Source organism: Chiloscyllium plagiosum, unplaced genomic scaffold (assembly GCF_037043375.1).
Source record: "Chiloscyllium plagiosum isolate Xiang-an unplaced genomic scaffold, Cpla_swu_hap1 HiC_scaffold_39, whole genome shotgun sequence".
NCBI classification, from domain to species: Eukaryota; Metazoa; Chordata; class Chondrichthyes; order Orectolobiformes; family Hemiscylliidae; genus Chiloscyllium; species Chiloscyllium plagiosum.
In genome coordinates this window covers 33,896,821-33,916,157 of record NW_028270177.1, presented here as the reverse complement: position 1 = coordinate 33,916,157, position 19,337 = coordinate 33,896,821, and the positions used below count along the sequence as shown (strand labels likewise).

The 19,337-nt window shown below is 40.8% G+C and overlaps 1 protein-coding gene across 1 annotated transcript in view; it reads right to left on the bottom strand.

Moving 5' to 3' along the window:
- adamtsl3 (ADAMTS like 3) overlaps positions 1-19,337 on the bottom strand; it is a 669,182-nt gene that overhangs the window by 283,718 nt on the left and 366,127 nt on the right. The window contains exons 7-8 of the mRNA XM_043677600.2: positions 18,552-18,678; positions 6,663-6,737 (exon numbers count right to left, since the gene is read on the bottom strand). Coding sequence (XP_043533535.2) covers positions 6,663-6,737; positions 18,552-18,678 — 202 coding nt within the window. The remainder of the gene's footprint in view (positions 1-6,662; positions 6,738-18,551; positions 18,679-19,337) is intronic.

Genomic DNA, 19,337 nt, shown 5'->3' with positions numbered 1-19,337 from the left:
CAGAATGAGTCCATTAAGTGACTATGAGCTGTCCACTTACAGGCCTCAATTGGCAGTAGTCTGCAAAGGCCATGCACAAGCAGGGGACGATGATGGCATTGTGGCACTATTACTGGATGATTAATCCAGAGACCCAAGCTATGGTTTAAGTATCACTGGCAAAATAAAGCTAGTCTTAGTAATGGTGACTAAGAAACTGTCATTGATTGTTGAAAAAAAAACCCATAAGGTTTATTAATGCCCTTTAAGAAAGAAAATCTGCTTTCTGGTCTGGCTTAACCTCAAGTCTGGATTCTCAGCAAATGTGGTTGATTCTTAACCAACCTCTGAAACAGCCTAACAAGTCACTCAGTTCAGAGACAACTGAGAATAAATAGGTTTTGCCAGTGACGTTGACATTTCATGGAAAACAAATTGAGTCTTTCTGCCCTGAACTTAATCAGGAAAGAGTCTGAAATCTTTACCGTCCTTGCTGATTAAATACCCACATCAGGGGAGGGGTATCAAACTCTTTTTGAGTCAACTTTACCAAGGTGGGAGAGGATTGGAACACCCAGAATGAAATATTTCATTCAATTGAAGGCAACATGGCAAGAGACAGAATTCAAAGAAGCCCATACTCACAAGGCTGATACTACAACTGGGAAGGGTTATACAAATCAGGAAGGGATGAACAATTTGGAGTTCTTTTCACCAGAATAGAGAAAGCTGAGGGATAATCTAATGAAAGTCTTTAAAATTATTGGTGAGTTGGATAGTGTAGAGCTAGGGGAAAGGTTTTTGCTTGTGGGAGCATCAGACTAGACAGACATAACAAATCCAGGATGGAATTCAGGAGAGGCTTCTTTGGCCAAAGGGTGCAAAAATCATAAAGCACAAGTGAAGTGAGGAACAAAAGGATATGGTAGGTGAAGGAGAGTGGGTGAAGGCAGGTGGTGATGTGGAACATAAACATCAGCATAGAATAGTTGGGTCAGACTGCAAAGGGCGATTTAAAATCTATATAATTCTTTCTAAAACTTCTAAAGCAGGTACGAGAGTAAAAAGCATTTTCGATGTTCACAATTGGGCTGAAATTCCTCAGATCCAGATGAGAACACCAACAAATTATACTTGCACAGCACCTTTAGCTTACAGCTACATCCTAAGGGGCTTCCCAGAATTGCTGTACTAAATGCATGACACATAAGGAGATAACTTATTGTATAGATTACAAGTCCACACCGACCCGCCGAAGCGCAACCCACCCATACCCCTACATTTACCCCTTACCTAACACTAGGGGCAATTTAGCATGGCCAATTCACCTAACCTGCACATTTTTGGAATGTGGGAGGAAACCGGAGTACCTGGTGGAAACCCACGCAGACACGGGGAGAATGTGCAAACTCCACACAGTCAGTCACCTGAGGCGGGAATTGAACCCGGGTCTCTGGCGCTGTGAGGCAGCAGTGCTAACCACTGTGCCACCGTGCCGCCCACTGAAAGTTCCATCAAAGATGTAGGTTTTAAGAAGCCACTGAAAGGAGGGAAGTGAGGTAGCGAGGCAGAGAGGTTCAGGAAGGGAATTTTGGGAGCAAGGATATCAAAAGAATGACCACCGAGCAGGATTGGGCCTGTTGTTCCTACTTGCATTGATCCTAGTGGGGTTTGCAAGACACACTGGAAAGCATTAACATGCACAAGGCAGCTAAGCACACACAACACATCCGGTACATATTTGTGCAAGTCTCAAGTGGCCCAGAAATTTCAACTTTTACCTGCCAGTATCAAGGGTACGTAATGCCAGACACCCCCTTCAGGCCTGCAAGACGACTGGGATACTGGATTCTAATCATCCTACCAAAATCTATTGGTACTGCAGGTCCCAGTCCAGTGTAAGACTCAGAATGCCTGGAAAAGAATTCTAGCTCCACTCCTTTCTCCTTTTACATAGCTCAGGTTAAACAGAGATTCGAACCCTTACAAGACTAGGAAGCTCTGAATAATGCCCAGGGATTTAGCACAACCAGTCTCCTCCATTTTCTTGCATGTTTGCCAATCTCTGGTCAAAGTTGAAGTCTGTAACTGATCAGGGATTCAAGATATTTTTGTTCATTATTCTATCATCACAGATATTCAGAATGCTTTTATATTTTCCACATTAGTACTATTTGCAAAGGAAAAATATGGAATTTTCATTATACCTAAGGGAGGAACCATCAGGAAAAAGCTATATCATCCTCCTTTGAAACTTACTCCATGACCAGGTTAAAATAACAGCAATTTTTTTTTTGCTAAGATTTGACACATCCAATCCCTTTCCACATTCAGCTGAAGCGGTGGCTTCCACAAGTAACCATCCACTAGTTTTGTTTAGCAACCTACACTAATTAACCACAATTGCCAATGATTTTCTGTATTCAATTTGTAACTACCTAATGCAACCAAACAAAAATTTCTGTCCTGATTGTGGTTAATTCCTTTTTTAAGCATATGGTTTGTTGCAAGCTGCTTTCTTTAGTTTAATTGATCCTTTCAGTAAGGCATATAACCAATGGTTAAAGAGAAAACTGTGTAATTCCCATTCGAATCATAAAAACACTTTAGGGAATCATTCACTGCACAATGATAACTGCAACACATTCTACAATTCAACAGGAGAAAGACAAGACTGTTGACTCATTCAGATCCCAGTATCCCTTCCTTCCCACGGCTGGTAATCATCTGAGTTAATCAGCAGATTAACAATTGAGAATGATTTTAGATAAATGAGATGAAAGCGCCTCCAATGATGGTTGGCAGAATCAGGTAAGAAGATTGTAACATATGATTACTACATGTGGTACTTGACATTAATTCAAGATTAGCATCGTCTGCGGTTAATTGCCCCATGCCTATTTGAATGTTGTCTTGCATTGTAATCTGTTGCTATGGTTGCCTAAGATAAGCATCGTATGCATTCATAGGCTTAGTTTGATATGGTGAAACATATAACCGAGATTTTTTTTTGGCTTTGTTAGTTTTTTTTGCAAAGTAGTAAAAAGTAATTGCCGCATTATATTTGTTACAACTGGCAAAAATTACAAAATGAAAGTTATCAAAGTCAGAAGTACAAGGTGAACCTCAACCAAATAGAAGCCGAGGTTGTTTGTAATGATTTTTTTTTTTAAAATGCCATCCCCTTCTTTCTCTGGTTCCTTATTAAAGGTCATCTGAAAACCTTTTAGACAAACATGTAAAATAGAAGACGCATTCCCTCGGCTTCTTACTCTATTTGCAATAAAATAGTTGAATATTATTGAAAGAGAGATCAGTCGAGCTTATAACATGGCTCATTTATATTTGTTAGAAGAAATGTACATTTGTACAGAGGTAAAAACACAAGGAATATGCTCAAGCATTGCATGCTTTTTTACATTACCCACAAGGATAGAAAGCCTTTTGCTTACTGTAGGGCAACACCTTGGCCAATCAGACTTGACTTTTCAACCAATCAGTACCCTGCTGACCTGCAGCATAAATTGTGATAATCAGAAATTTGACATTCTTGTATTTGGCCTGATGAGCATTAAATAAAAAGTTTCAACAACATTCCCTTCATTGCTCAGTCCTTTGAGTTTAGGTGTTGGAAAATCATGTTGAGGTTGTACAGGTACAAACCCACCAACTCCCACAGCTACCTGGATTACACCTCTTCCCGTCCTACCCCCTGTAAAAATGCCATCCCATATTCCCAATTCGTATGCCTCCGCCGTATCTGCTCCCAGGTTCCACCACAGAACACACTAGATGGCCTCCTTCTTTAGAGACCGCAATTTCCCTTCCCACATGATTAAAGATGCTCTCCAATGCATCTCGTCCTCATCCCGCACCTCCGCCCTCAGACCCCACCCCTCCAACCATAACAAGGACGGAACCCCCCCTGGTGCTCACCTTCCACCCTACCAACCTTCACATAAACCAAATCATCTGCCAACATTTCCGCCACCTCCAAACGGGATATCACCAGGGATATATTTCCCTCTCCACCCCTTTCCGCCTTCCGCGGAGACCGTTCCCTCCGTGATTACGTGCTCAGGTCCACGCCCCCCAACAACCCACCCTCCCATCCTGGCACCTTCCCCTGCCATTGCAGGAATTGCAAAACTTGTGCCCACACCTCCTCCCTCACCTCCATCCAAGGCCCTATAGGAGCCTTCCATATCCATCAAAGCTTTACCTGCACATCCACCAATATAATTTATTGTATCCGTTGCTCCCGATGCGGTCTCCTCTACATTGGGGAGACTGGACGCCTCCTAGCAGAGCGCTTTAGGGAACATCTCTGGGACACTCATACCAATCAACCACACCACCCTGTGGCCCAACATTTCAACTCCCCTTCCCACTCAGCCAAGGACATGGAGGTCCTGAGCCTCCTTTACCGCCGCTCCCTCACCACCAGATACCTGGAGGAAGAATGCCTCATCTTGGAACACTTCAACCCCAGGGCATCAATGTGGACTTCACCAGTTTCCTCATTTCCCTTCCCCCACCTCACCCCAGTTCCAAACTTCCAGCTCAGCACCGTCCCCATGACCTGTCCTACCTGCCTATCTTCTTTTCCACTTGTCCACTCCACCCTCCTCTCTGACCTATCACCTTCATCCCACTCCCATCCACCCATTGTACTCTTTGCTACCTTCCCCACCCTCCTATCACCTCCATCCCCACCCCCACTCACCTATTGTACTCTACGCTACTTTCTCCCCACCACCACCCACCCTCCTCTCATTTACCTCTCCACCTTTCAGGCACTCTGCCTCTATTCCTGATGAAGGGCTTTTGCCCGAAACGTTGATTTTACTGCTCCTCGGATGCTGCCTGAATTGCTGTGCTTTTCCATCACCACTCTACTCCATAACCAGGACATTGGCAAGGCCTCTGCTGGAATACTGTGTCCAGTTCTGGTCACCTAGTTATATGAAGCATTTTAAGCTGGAGAGTTTTCAGAAGAGGTTTACCATGATGTTGCCGGGTATGGAAGATTTACTTATTAAAAAAAAAGGCTGAATAAACTGGGACTTTTTTTTAAACTGGAGAGTAGGAGGTTAAGAGGAGACCTTATAGAAGTTTATAAAATAATGAGGGGTATTTATGGGGTTAATGGTAGTTATCATTTCCCTTGGATGCGGGATTTTGAGACAAGGGTCACAATTTTAAGGTGAGAGGAGAGAGATTTAAAAAAAGACATGAGGGACAATTGTTTGTACACAGAGGGTGGCTCATTTGTAGAATGAACTTCCTGAGGAAGTGGTAGATGTGGGTACAATTACAGCATTCAAAAGACATTTGGATAAGTACATGAAAAGGAAAGGTTTGGAGGGAAATGATCCAGGAGCAGGGAGGTGGGACTAGTTTAGTTTGGGATTATGTTCTGCACAGACCCAGTTGGATGGAAGGGTCTGTTTCCGTGCTGTATGACTCTATGATTCTATTACATATTTCTCTTTTCAATATTCAAGTTCTGCATTATTACGTTTGAATAATACATGTCTGAAAGACAACTGAAAAAACTTCTTCCAAGTTTCATTACAATTGCTAGATTGAAATTTCAACCACAGCATTCAATCTTGAAGATGATTCTTCTGGACAGTTTGAACTCCCTGCTACCCAGTTAGCTCAAGTAAACGTGGGAATGCATGTTACGTCTCCTCCAAATTGCAAATTCCTATTTTTTTTTGCCTAAAATAAAAGTTTGCTGCGTACATTGGAAATCTGACTTGAAAGTCATCAGCCTGAAACATTAACTTCGTTTCTGTTTATGTCATTCCTGGCAAAACTACGGAATGGTTTCCATCCTTTTCTGCCTTTTTTTTGGCCTGTCCAGGAGAGTTGCGTTGATGGAGAAATATGTTCTGACACAATTCAGGGCTTATCTTCAACAAGCTACAATAAATGTTGCCAGGATCCTGGTGACAGGTTCCGACAGTTGCTTTCTGAATAGTTTATGATGTGAGCCGGAAAGAATGGGGAGAAGTTTATATTGGACAGTGGTCCGAAAATTTAAAGTTCAGTTCATAATGGTTGAATTATTGACTAAATTAAACCTAAATAATTTTAGAAAGATATTTCTGCGCAAGAATTTATTTAAGTAGAAACTGCAGTTGTTGGGAATTGGTGGTTTTAAGGAGACAACAATCACTTTGGTGGCAAATTATATTTTTCACTCATTGGGCAAAATAATATGCAAATGGGATGTTGACAATTTCTATGGGTTTTGTAGGAAACTTATCAGAATGACAATGACATGACCAAAATAAAAGTGAAATTGTTAATTGTTGCTAACAGGCATCCCAGGATTAACATGTTTCAATTAATGTTAGCACCAAGTATTATTGCACTAATTTAGAGTTCAGAAAACACTGTTACATTTGATAAATACTTCGTCTAAATACTCACACAGTTTCCATTATTTGTAAAGATACAAATACCCAATTCAGTGAAAGTGAATAAAGATATTTCTTAATCAAAAATTGAGTGATAACATAAAAGTCAGCATATCTTCAGAGCTAAGAATATGCAACATGCAGATTTGATTTTTCTCCCTTTATACAGTACGTATTAATGATTGCTAACATTTTGTTGACATTTCTTTTTCTTAAAATGGTAAATGAAAAGCATTCTAAAATTGAGCTTACGAAGATGAGCAGGCCCTTTCACTGTGATTTTCACGTGGCGACTCCCATATGGAACTGCAATCACTGTGTCTTCCACTGAAAGGTTACAGAAACAGAAATCAATTGTGAGTCTGAAATGCACCAACTAGCAGTTAACATTTAATAAACCATTACACAGAACTTTTTTGAGCCCTGGATATTCACATGACACTTAGTTTTGCTCACGAGTTGTCAAAAGTGTCAAAAAGTTTCATTGCACACCATATGACACCGAAACAGATTCTAGCTCCTGCCCAAACTCAAGGGATCAATCTAGCCAGAGCTTGTCTGTGGCTTTGCTGTATAGTTGATGTGCCTACTGAATTCAACAGTTACTGCATGAATTGCAATTACTCATTAACAATGATTGCTTTGCCTTACATTTAACAGATAAGGAGCATCAAAGTAAGATGACATCATACATATGATCAGCACATTTTAACAACTACATTCAGCAATGCTCAAAGTTCAAATGTTTTCCAGCTTGATTCTTAAAAAATATTGTTGTCTTCTACTTGCCAGGGTAGGATGGTAACATTTTCATGAAAACAATTTTGCCTATTTTGTTTTGGACTATAACATGTGGTAACTCGATTATGTGCTTATGATAAAATCCAAAATGCTGGAACCAGGTCAGGTAATTGCATCACTTTGTTTGCTTAAATTTTGGAAAAAAACATAAATCTAGTTTTGTTTCCTACAATTTTGAACATGAAAAAATGTCAAATTCTTATGGCTCCTGTTGGTTATTACCTTTGACATTAAATGTTGAGGTTGCCATTGCTGTTTTCACTCATCATAGCACTTAGTGAGGCTGAGATTGTGCCAAGTTCCATACCAGGAGGATGGATGCACATGGCACAATTCTATGGCAATGAAGTTTTGTTACACCACATCGTGAAAGCAATTTAAAAAACTTTAGGGGTTTACATATCCAAAAATTCACTCTAAATGTGTTAGGAGGTTTCAAAATTGTCAATTTTTGTATGATTAAAATGTATTAGAAATGAATCAAATTTCAATGCATGTTCAGATACACAGATTATAAATCATTTTATAAATGTCACTTAAACATAACACACTATATTTTCATCTTAACTGTTTGCTAAAGTAATATAACACTTGTCACTGAGCCAATTAATGCGAAGGTATAATAAAATCGCACTGGAAATTTAGAACAGCTTGAAAATCATTCTTGGGTTGGCATTTTTGAAACCAATGGTTCCTTACTTTTGATTGCTTTCTCGCGACTGTTTAAGTAGCATTTAGTATCGAAATTGTACAACCTGTCACCTCATAGAGAGTGCACAAAGGATTGACATGACTATGATAAATGGGCAGAAGTATACTCTGCAATCTATTTACAATTATATTAGACAACCTGTGGATAAAATGAAATGTCTGAATTATCACAAACACCAGGTAGTATTTAACAACCGGGCTCTTGTTAATCATCTGGACAGTTCCAGAAGTCAGAAAATCTATTGCAATGTTACAGCAGGATTGCTTTAGGCTAAATTTCAGCCTGATGTGGCGTAAGGAATATTTTTAGTGATCTCATGAATGAAAAATGTTGATCTTTGTCAAAACTGAAAACAGTCTTGTGTCTTCCATGCCCTTGACAACTTTTATCACGGTTCCACAATGCATGGCTCATCTGTCCACCTACACAATCAAATTGATTGGAACATTATGTCACCTGGCAGTCTTTACTTTTAGGCTACTTTTTAAAAATATATAAACAGCTCCAGTCACATCATATTTGGCTGGAAATAACACTACAGAATAACAGACACAAACACTTGCTAACTTGAAATTATTCTTCTCTCTCATTTTAGTCGAGGCAGTAAGCAGTTTTTGAACATTTGAAAAATGTTTCTCAGCATAACACATCAAGTGTTTTATCTATTTTCTTCAGACCATAATTTCAAGACTTCAAAGTAGTCACTTGTGCATCTATGCTGTTTTGATATTTTCTAGTTCCAACTTTACTATAGTTCCCTTCTGAAGGCATCAGTATGTTGCTTGGTTCCAGGTTTGCAGTATTTGTCTGTGCGGCTGTACAGGACACTGGTTAGGCCACTGTTGGAATATTGCATGCAATTCTGGTCTCCTTCCTATCGGAAAGATGTTGTGAAACTTGAAAGGGTTCAGAAAAGATTTACAAGGATGTTGCCAGGGTTGGAGGATCTGAGCTACAGGGAGAGGCTGAAGAGGCTGGGGCTGTTTTCCCTGGAGCGTCGGAGGCTGAGGGGTGACCTTATAGAGGTTTATAAAATCATGAGGAGCGTGAATAGGATAAATAGACAAAGTCTTTTCCCTGCGGTGGGAAGTCCAGAATTAGACGGTGGGAGGTGAAAGATATAAAAGAGAACTAAGAGGCAATTTTTTTCCTCAGACAGTGATGCGCGTATGAAATGAGCTGCCAGAGGAAGTGGTGAAGGCTGGTACAAATGCAACATTTAAAAGGCATCTGGATGGGTATATGAATAGGAAGGGTTTGGAGGGATATTGGCCGGGTGCTGGCAGGTGGGACTGGATTGGGGTGGGATATCTGGTCCGCATGGATGAGTTGGACCGAAGGGTCTGTTTCTGTGCTGTACATCTCTATGACTCTATGACTTTATGACTCTATGCACTTGCACCAGGAGGTCCTGGAGAAAGCTCTGAAGTAAACACCTTGAGTTTGTCGACATTTCCTTTGCTGTTCCTGCAAAACTTGGAAACAACAGTACACTGTATCATTACTGCTGTCAACTGAACTAAAATTCAGTAACTCAGAATAGGAATCAAATCTGGGATCTGACCAGTTTAGATAGTTCAACAACTTAACATATAAAACTGTTTAGCAATCTGTGTGAAACGCTGCTTTTATCTCTATACCATACAAGAAACCAGTGGCTCAGTCAAAGATATGATAAAGAAAAATCAAATTTATTGGCCGCATTGGTCTCTGGAGGTGCAATAGAAAGAGTTGAAGTAAGAGATAATGTATATCAAGCTCAATACATATTTTGCCAAAAATGTCACATTAACTTTAGGCAGGCTCTTGTGCTACAGAGGTAATGTCCCGACCTTTGGGTCAGAAGGCCAAGGTTCAAATCCCACTGCTCCAGAGGTGTGTCAAAACACATCTGAACAGGTTGGTTGGAAATGCCTATAGCAACTTCAGAATGAGATTGTGAGAAGGGATAAATTTATTCCACACAATCGTCAAGGAACAATTCAAAACAGATGATTAATATGTTTTACAGCCATGCACTAGTAAACACAAACAGGATCCAACAGAGGAGAGATGGGAGGGAGTGGTTTCATAAACCTGGGTTTTTCAGATCAAATATAGGGGTGATGGAACTGTTCAGGGCAAACTGGGTTTCACTCCAATGCACAGAATAAAGATCCTTGTGTGAGGTATGCTTGTGCTACTGTGTGGTTTGATCTGATTTCAGCAGGGAGTTCAGAAACAAGACATGGAAATTGTAAGGTGTTCGGTGGCGTCAGAATGAGAAGTGGTGTAATAAAGTCTCAGTTACGTTTACATTGCATGTACGTCAATGCCTGTTGTAAGACTAATGAGCTGAAGATGCAGAAAGACAAATAGACATACAGCACAGTGGTGAGGACAGAGACAAGACACAAAGAAAATCATGTGACTGGGTATGAAATATTCCTGGACACAAGGTGTTAGAGAAGGTAGGAAAGGAAGGCGGAGAGGTGGCAGTGTTGATTAAGGATAATATTGTGGCGCTGAGAAAAGAGGGTGTTCTTGAGGAATCAAGGATAGAACTTGTTTGATGGGAGTTAAAATACAAGAGATGCCATTAAAGTACTAGGTACATTCTATAGACCCAAGAGTGTGGTGCTGGAATAGAATACCAGGTCAGGAAGCATCCAAGGAGCAGGAAAATCGATGCTTTAGGCAAAAGCCCTTTAGGAGTTTGCACGTTCTCCCCGTGTCTGCGTGGGTTTCCTCCGGGTGCTCTGGTTTCCTCCCACAAGCCAAAGATGTGCAGGTTAGGTGAATTGGTTATGCTAAATTGTCCATAGCGTTAGGTGCATTAGTCAGGGATCAATGTAGGGGAATGGGTCTGGGTGGGTTACTCTTTGGAGGGTCAGTGTGGACTTGTTGGACCAAAGGCCTGTTTCCACATTGTAGGGAATCTAATATAATAATAATCATCAGGAAGGCAATCAACCGGTGGGAAAGATATAAAGAAGTAGGTTTGCAAGAAAGTTACAACAAGGTGACCAACTGTTCTGGATTTTTTGGGACTTTCCTGGAATTTGTCTTCATTTCCTGCCTCCTGGCTTCCCAGGTTGATATTTTTTCTGGAATATTCTGCCTGATCATGGTTGGTGTCTGCCCATGTTCACTGTGCTGTCCAGTGGCTGGTGCAGAAAGCATGAGCAGACAGAAGCAGAAGGGAGCCGCACTGTGGCAGTGACTGGCACCAATCTGCTAGGTGGAGATAATTTGGAGCTGGGGAGGAGGGTTCCAGCCTGACTCTGCCTGGAAATGGTCTAGGGCGACAGTGGCAGCAGTGGTACCCTTGCCCACTTGGAATGGGAGGTTGAGGGGTGGGAGAAGAGTGTGGAATGCTCCAGAAATTCTCCCATGTGTGACACCAGTACTCAAGCCCAATGTGGCCCAAAACCTTCAATTCAAAGTCAAGTTGCCAAGTGTCTCTGGCTTGAATCCTTGGTGTGGGGGGATCTGGTCCAACCAAGCCCAGGGAGATGTTTGACAGGCTTGAGGCAGAGGGAATGGGTGTGGAGGGGAAGACGCAGACTCAAGGAGGCCCAGACGGTCAGGAAGGGTCTGGACAGGGATAGGGATGCTCTGAAGGGAGTCAACAAGCAGGCTGGTTCTCTTCTGTCTGTACCCCTCGTATCTTGGCAGCACTAATCTCATCCTTCCTCAAACTACTCCTTCAGCAAAGCATCCCTCATTGTTTTGCTACAGAGTTTGCTACCCTGAAATACTGAGAGGTACAAAAATTGCAGACTACTTGCAATGATGGTATGTTTCAGAACATAGACTGGAATAGCAATAAAGGATAGAGGGATAAATGTTTCTGAACTGCATTCAGGAGAGTTTTCTTGATAAGCATGTTTCCAGTTCAATCGGGAAATAGGCAATACTGGATCTGGTTCCGGGGAATGATGTGGGTCAAGTGCCATTAGGAGAAAACTTAGGAAAAAGTGATCATAGTATCATATGTATTAGGTCAGCTAGGGGAAAGAAAACGTAATTCAGTATAATAACAATGAATCGATTAGCGATCAATTTCAGCTGGGTGCATGTAAAATGGAAGCAAAGATTAGAAGGCAAAACCTCAATGGGATCATGGATAACCTTTACAGAAGAGACGGCTTGGGCACTGTTCCAATGTGGACTCACACCAGACACGAAACATTAACCTGGTTTGTCTCTTCACAAATGCTGCCAGACCTGAGTTTTTCCAGCACTTCCTGTTTATATTTGTCTACATCGCAGTTACTCATCCTCAAGTGACACAGATAAAATAAATAACGTCAGTGCTCACTGGAGTAAATAAAGCAGTTCCTTACTATCAAAGAAGATAAGCTTAAAAGGTCACAGCGAAAGAGGTGGAAGATAAGATGGATTAAAAATTGATAAAGAAGGTTATCAGAATGACTGCAGATGAGAAAAATCCATAAAACCACCAGGACGGGATGAGAAGCACCTCAGGATATTGAGAGAAGCAGGAGTAGAAATGGCAGAGGCACTGATTGCAATCTTCCGATCCTCCTTACATACACATTCCTGTGCCAGAGGATGGGAGAATTTCAAATATAGTAAATATATTTTTATTAACCAGCACCTATGGGACTTGGAATGTCAGATGAGTTAACTCAGCCACATTAGGGAAATTTAAACATGGATGATGATGGGGTAGTGTAGTGTAGAGGGAATACTTCACAGGTTGGCGCAACATTGAGGGCCAAAGGCCTGTTCTGCGCTGTATTGTTTTGATTAGATGAGATTAGATTCCTTAAAGTATGGAAACAGGCCCTGCGGCCCAACAAGTCCAAACTGATCCTCCGCAGAGTAACCCACCCATATTTACCCCTGACTAATTTACCAAACACTGTGGGTAATTTAGCATGGCCAGTTCACCTAACATGCACATCTTTGGACAGTGGGAGGAAACTGGAGCACCCAGAGGAAACCCACGCAGACACGGGGAGAATGTCACCCAAGGCTGGAATCGAACCCAGGTCCCTGGTGCTATGAGGCAGCAGTGCTAACCACTGAGCCACCATGCCACCCATGTTCTATGATCAAATATTCTGGAGACTAGATAGGTACGCATAATCACAGTAAACACTAAGTGAAGCTTTGAGACATCAACATCCCTCAACATTTTGAAGCAAAAACATCAACACATCTCCTAAAATCAATGCAAAAACACAGTAATAGAAATGCAATGCAGGGGATACGCACATCACTGTTATACTTTATTTATAGAATAAATACTCAAATTGTGGTAGACTGCAGTATTTGAGGTACAGCAAACTTTGTTTTAACCAGCACTCTTCATAAACCGGCAAACAAAATATATCTCGACTACCACGAAGTTTACTGTTCAATTGCGATCACCACTATGTCCAAGTAGTCAATTGAGGGTGTAAGTGAGAAGGCTCTCTGCCAGTAAGTTTTATTTACGGCAAAGTTGCATATTATTTAAATGAATTATTCTGTAAATATGGTCATAATAGTGATGTGTATACACACTGCATTACTTTTCCATTACTTATGTGTATTTTTACATTGATTATGTGGATCTCTTGATCAGCTGGAATGTCTGATCAATTGGAACACTCCTGGTCCCAAAGATGCTGAATATAGTTTTTGTTGGTTAATGAAGAGTGCTTGCCAAAAAGGTGCCAATTAAAAAAAAGTTTGGTATCACACTCTTGTTTGAAAAAGTGTTTAAAGGAGCAACCCAGCAAATGTGGGCCAGTCAAGACTTGCTAACTTGTCAGTTAAACTTGGCAAAGAAAGCTTGCAGAAATAATCAATCATTCAGGACAAAACTAACATGCACTTAGAGTCATAGAGATGTACAGCAAAGAAACAGACCCTTCGGTCCAACTCGAACACATACAGATTCTTTAAGGAGAGTGAGCACGGATTTGTTAACAGTAAATAATGTTTAACTAATCTGATTGAGCCTTCTTCATGAGGCATCAGAGAGATTTGATGAGGGCAATATAGTTGATGATGTGCATATATACATCTAAAGATTTTGATAAAGTGCCATGTAACAGGCTTTCCAGAAATGCTAAACATAAAATAAAAGTGGCAGTATGGATACAAAGTTGATCGGGTGACAAGAAACAAAATTATTAATGAATGTCTTTTTTCTCCCCAGACTGGAGGAAGATTTAAAGTGGAATTGATCAGAGTCAGGATCAGGACCACAACTTCTCTTTATTTACATTAGTGGCCCAGACTTGGAGAGTTGTGTGCACTTCCAAAATCTGTCAATTACACAAACATTTAAATAATTGTGAGAGAGAGGTAATGGCAAATTTCAAGAAAACACTAGACTGGAATTTAATGCAGAGAAGTATGAACGGAAGAAAAATGAGGAGGATAATGTTAAATAAAGGATACAAAGGGAATGCATGATCAGAGGTACCTGGAGGAGAGTACTCAAATCACTCAAGGTGGCAGTGGCAGGAAAGGTTGAGAAAGTAGTTAGCAAAGTATATGGGATTAGACCATAAAACATAGGAGTCAAATAGACCATTAAATCCATTGAGTCTGCTGCACCATTCAATGAGATCATGGCTGCACTGATAATCCTCAATTCCACTTTGCTGCCTTTTCCCCATAATTTCTCCTCGATTCCCCTTACAGATTAAAAATCCATCTCAGCCTTGAATATACTTGATGACCCAGCCTCAACAGCTCTCTGTGGTAAAGAATTACTCAGATTCACCAACCTTTGAGGAAAAAAAAATCCTCCTCATCTCGGTCTTAAATGTGCAACTCCTTATTCTGCAAACAAAATACTAAGATCTAGAACACAAAAGCAAAGAACTAATGAAACGTTTCAAAAACCTTGGTTTGCCCACAGCCGGAGTACTGTATCCAGTTCTGGATATGGTACTTTAGGAATAATGTGAAGACTTCAGAGAAACTGTAGAAATTATGTGAGAAGAATACTTTCAGGGATGGCAGTTTTCGGAAAGTGAATAGATTAGGAGGCTGATCTAACAGAGGTTTATAAAATCACGAGGGTAACGGATAGGGTGAATAGCAAAGATGCATTTTCCAGGGTAGGGGAGTCCAAAACTAGAGGGCATAGGTTTAAGGTGAGAGGGGAAAGATTTAAAAGGGACCTGAAGGGCAACCTTTGACACACAGAGGGTGGTGCTTGTATCGAACAAGCTGCTAGAAGGTGGTGGTAGAGGCAGCTACAATTACAACATTTAAAAGGCATCTGGATGGGTATATGGATAGGAAGGTTTTAAAGTGAAATGGACCAAATGTTGGCAAATAGGACCAAATCAGTTTAGGATATCTAGTCGGCATGGATGAGTTGGACCGAAGGTCTGTTTCCGTGCTGTACAACTCTATAAATCTATTAAAGAAAGTGGGGCTGTTCTCTTTACAGAATGTTAAATAAAGATTTGATGGAGGTGCTAAAAATCTTCAGGGTCTGGATGGAGCAGATTAAGAGAGACCGTTCCCATTAGTGAAAGGACTGAGAACCATGGGTCACCAACTTTACGTTATGCAGAGAACAATGAAAGGCAACATGAGATATACGCTGGACAATATTAAGGTATTGTGTCCAAACGATTTGACATTAAATTCTCAGTCTGATCACTACCAAAGCATTAGTTCAGAATTTAAAACTTTCAAACTGACAAAAGTCTGATGCTGAACAGGAGCGACTGGAAATGGCTGTCTGGAAGTCTGCAATTGTAATGACACATACAGGGTCTTAGACCTAATATTTAAGAAGTGCATTTCAAAGGGAAATTGGCACATATTATGGATAAATTTGTTAGAATTTTAAAGCTTATTTGTACTTGGCTCGCTGGATAAAACACCAGCTGTAAGGACTTTGAGATTCCCTTGTGCTAACTGCACTGTTTTCCATTCTTATTTGCTTCTAATATATTGTTACTATGCCAATCTGTTGACTTGTAATTTGTTTACTTTACAAACATTACTTTTGAGTTAGTACCACACTACAGTTTGTCTGAAGTCGGTGTGATGAACAATACAGACTGGTTTGTAATATATTTTAAAGTAATTTCCCTGGTGCTGAACATTGACATTTGGGAGCTGTACTGATTCTTACTTGGCTCAGATGACTTTATGTTGATCTTTCTTCCTCCCTCTCTTCTCTTCTGCTATTTTCCTCAAAGTTTTTTGTTTCCAATTTTTCCTCTTCTGCTTCTCTGTTTATTTGCCTCAAAGGGGATATTTAAAAATCCCTTACAGAGCTTTCAAGGTTGGCATCACTAATTGCCTACCTTTTTGAACCACAGCCATCTGTGTGGTGCTGGGACAACCACAGCGTTGATAAATAAAGGGACTTCCAGCATTTTGACCCAGCAACAATGGAAGAATGGCAAATAATGTCCAAGCCAGGTTGGTATGTGACCTGAAGGGGAGCTAGAAGGTGGTGGTGTTTTCATATGTCTGCCGATAGTTAAGCTCATAGTTTTTGGATGTGCTATCAAAGGAGCTTTCACAAGTTGCTGCAGGGCATCGTGTGGATAGTGGAAATGTAGCCATTGGTGAAGACAGGCAAAATTTAACGTGGTTGATAGCGTGCCAGTGAAGGCCGGTCATCAACATCCTGTGAATCACTATTGACTACAGACATAGCTGCACCAGCAACATAAATAAAATGGCCACAAGAGCAGCTCAACACAGGATGTTCTCGTTGGTCTAACTTCTGAAATCTTTTCCATCACTATTCCTGATGTCCTGATGAATGACAAAGAAACCTCAAGTTTTTTTGTGTCTACAGAGCTGATGCATGTCAATTTGTCTTTTTCCTTTTCTTATCTGATAGACACACAATATCTTTTCGAAGGAACTGATGAATAGGAAGGGACTCAGGCATGTCAAGGACAATGTAATTCACTCTTCAATCATTTCACACGAACCTAATCATTCCCGGCTTTCCAGAGAGATATTAAAACCAATATCAGGAGCTGCTATCTTGCACTGCTTAATGTTACCAGCACTCAAAGCTGGTAGAATACTTGCCTGGATGAGTGCAACTCCAATCCTACTCAGGAGGCTCAACAGCATTAAGGAGAATACAGGGCTATCAAAGGCCACTCAGGATGATTAATCAATTGTATCCTTGCCAATGACAGACATGTCCCATTAAAAATATTTAATAATGTTTTCTTTATCTCCTTCTTTTACTACTTACCTCAAAATTAAATCATCCATTCTCCCCTCCCAACCCTCCAATTCCTTCTTGCTACAATTTAGAGTGGGTAGCGAGAGGCCAGAGACAGTCTCACACCCCCATAAGGTTCACCTTCTTCTGTCTCCTACCTACCCTTTGCTACATTCCTGCTTTCCTCAGAGTCTCCGTTTGAAAATTTGAAATAACTTTTGTGGAGAAATCCATTTAGAGTGGAAAATAAAACTACCTGTACAATGTACTCTTGGCCATCTCTTTCACTGTGCCTCAGAAATTGGAACCTTTCACAGATTAGGCAATGAGCTAACAGTTAGCCAAACAAAGGTGAGTGATAGCTGTCTTCATCTTAAACACTTACTAAAGTTTATAGAAGACAAAAAAACAGTACAACAGGTATGTCATCAGAAAATTGTTCTCTTTCTCTTCGATATTTAATCATAATAAAAACAAACCGGCTGTGCATGCATTTTGTCAAATCGATTCCAAGTCCAGGTTAAGAGTGCTTGAAAAGTGTGTTTAATGTCCTTTCCATTTAGTTCCAAATAATAAAAATGCTCCAAAATATTTTGGCTTGAAAAATCATCAGAGGTAGTCCCATGCTCTCTCACTTCCCATACCCGTGTTCAAACAAACAAACAGGAGAGCCTTTAAGGATAAGTGAAGCAGTCGCTCCCAGTGTATGGAGTCCCTCCAATCTTGAGTGTTGTAGGAATACCTCACTCCTTACACAGCTGACAACAATTTCCTAACTAGGATTGGGACACAACATTTTCAAGTCGCAGCCTTTTTCAGAGCAGTTGCACTGGACTCCAGCCATAACTTCAGCAGGAATGCAGTGGAAATTTTGTTCCACTGTTTAGCCATTTTACTGCGGACATTTGCTAAACACTGTGTGTGTATTATCTCATAAAAATGCAGGAGCTAACAAACTTTGAGCCACTGTTCCCCTTCCTCCACAGGGACTGACTTTTCCTGGTGTCCAGTTGAATGACAAAGAAACCTCAAGGTTTCTTGCATCTACAGAGATGATGCATGTCAATTCGTCTTGATCCTTTTCTTACCTTGTAGAGACACAATATCTTTTAGAAGGAACTGATTAATAGGAAGGGATTCAGGATGTCAAGGCCAATTCAATCGACTTGTCAATCACTTCACACAAACCTAATCATTCCCTTCTTCCCAGAGAGATGTTAACACACACAGAAAACCAATATTAGGACTTTCTATTTTACTGCTTAATGTTACCCCTGTTAGCACTCTTACCCATGAGGCTTTTGGAGGGGGTTAAGAGAAACCCTGAGATGCACACAAGCTGAAAGTGCACCAAAATAATTCTCTTTAAAATAAATCTCATGTTAACTGTGTTACAGAATAAATGTTCTGCTCATACACAGGTGACTTAAAAATGTTAAACAATATAAAATAGGAGACGCACATTTTTCAGGAGACACGTGTGACTTGGACTGTCCTCGTACAAGTCTGCATGTTGAACCAGTGCCTGCACAAACTCCACAGTTGTCTTCCTTGGCTTTACTCCCAAGTTGCCGATCACAGCCCACCACCTGCCAACAACAACATCACAGTCAAGAGAAGGCTGAAGCCGACAGTACACAAGCTCAGGTTTCAGCAACTCTGTTTATTTTTATGTTACCCTTTACATTTCGAAGCTGGCCTCATTCTGTCACAGCGCAGCTCACTTTATCTGACTCTTAATTTGTTTGGAATGTTTGAACTATGGTTTAATTTCTGGAGAATTTCACAGCATTATAAAAAAAGTCGAAGAATCTGTATCAAATATGTGAATTAAATTATTCTGCTGCATGGCCCTTCAAGTGTGTCTTCATCTTATATTCGGTTACACATATTTATGGTGTGGTGCAAGGCAAACCCAATTGCCAACTACTTGTAAGTCAGTTTTGATAAGTGTGATTTCCAGCCCACCTCCAGGACCTGAGCTCATAAGCTGGACTGATGTTCCAGTGCAGTATTGAGGGAGTGCTGCACTGGCAGAGGTGCCATTTACTTGGAACCATTTGTCTAATAAGCGACTAATTCAAAGCCCCCACCTGCTTACTTAGGTGGATGTGGAAGATCCCATGGTTCTATTCAAGCTAGCAGGGAGTTTCCCCAGCACTCTTGTCTGCATTCCTCCCTCAACCAAAACCAGATGAGCTGGTTATTAGTCTCTGGCTTTGTGTAGCACAAATTGGCTGCAGCTCTT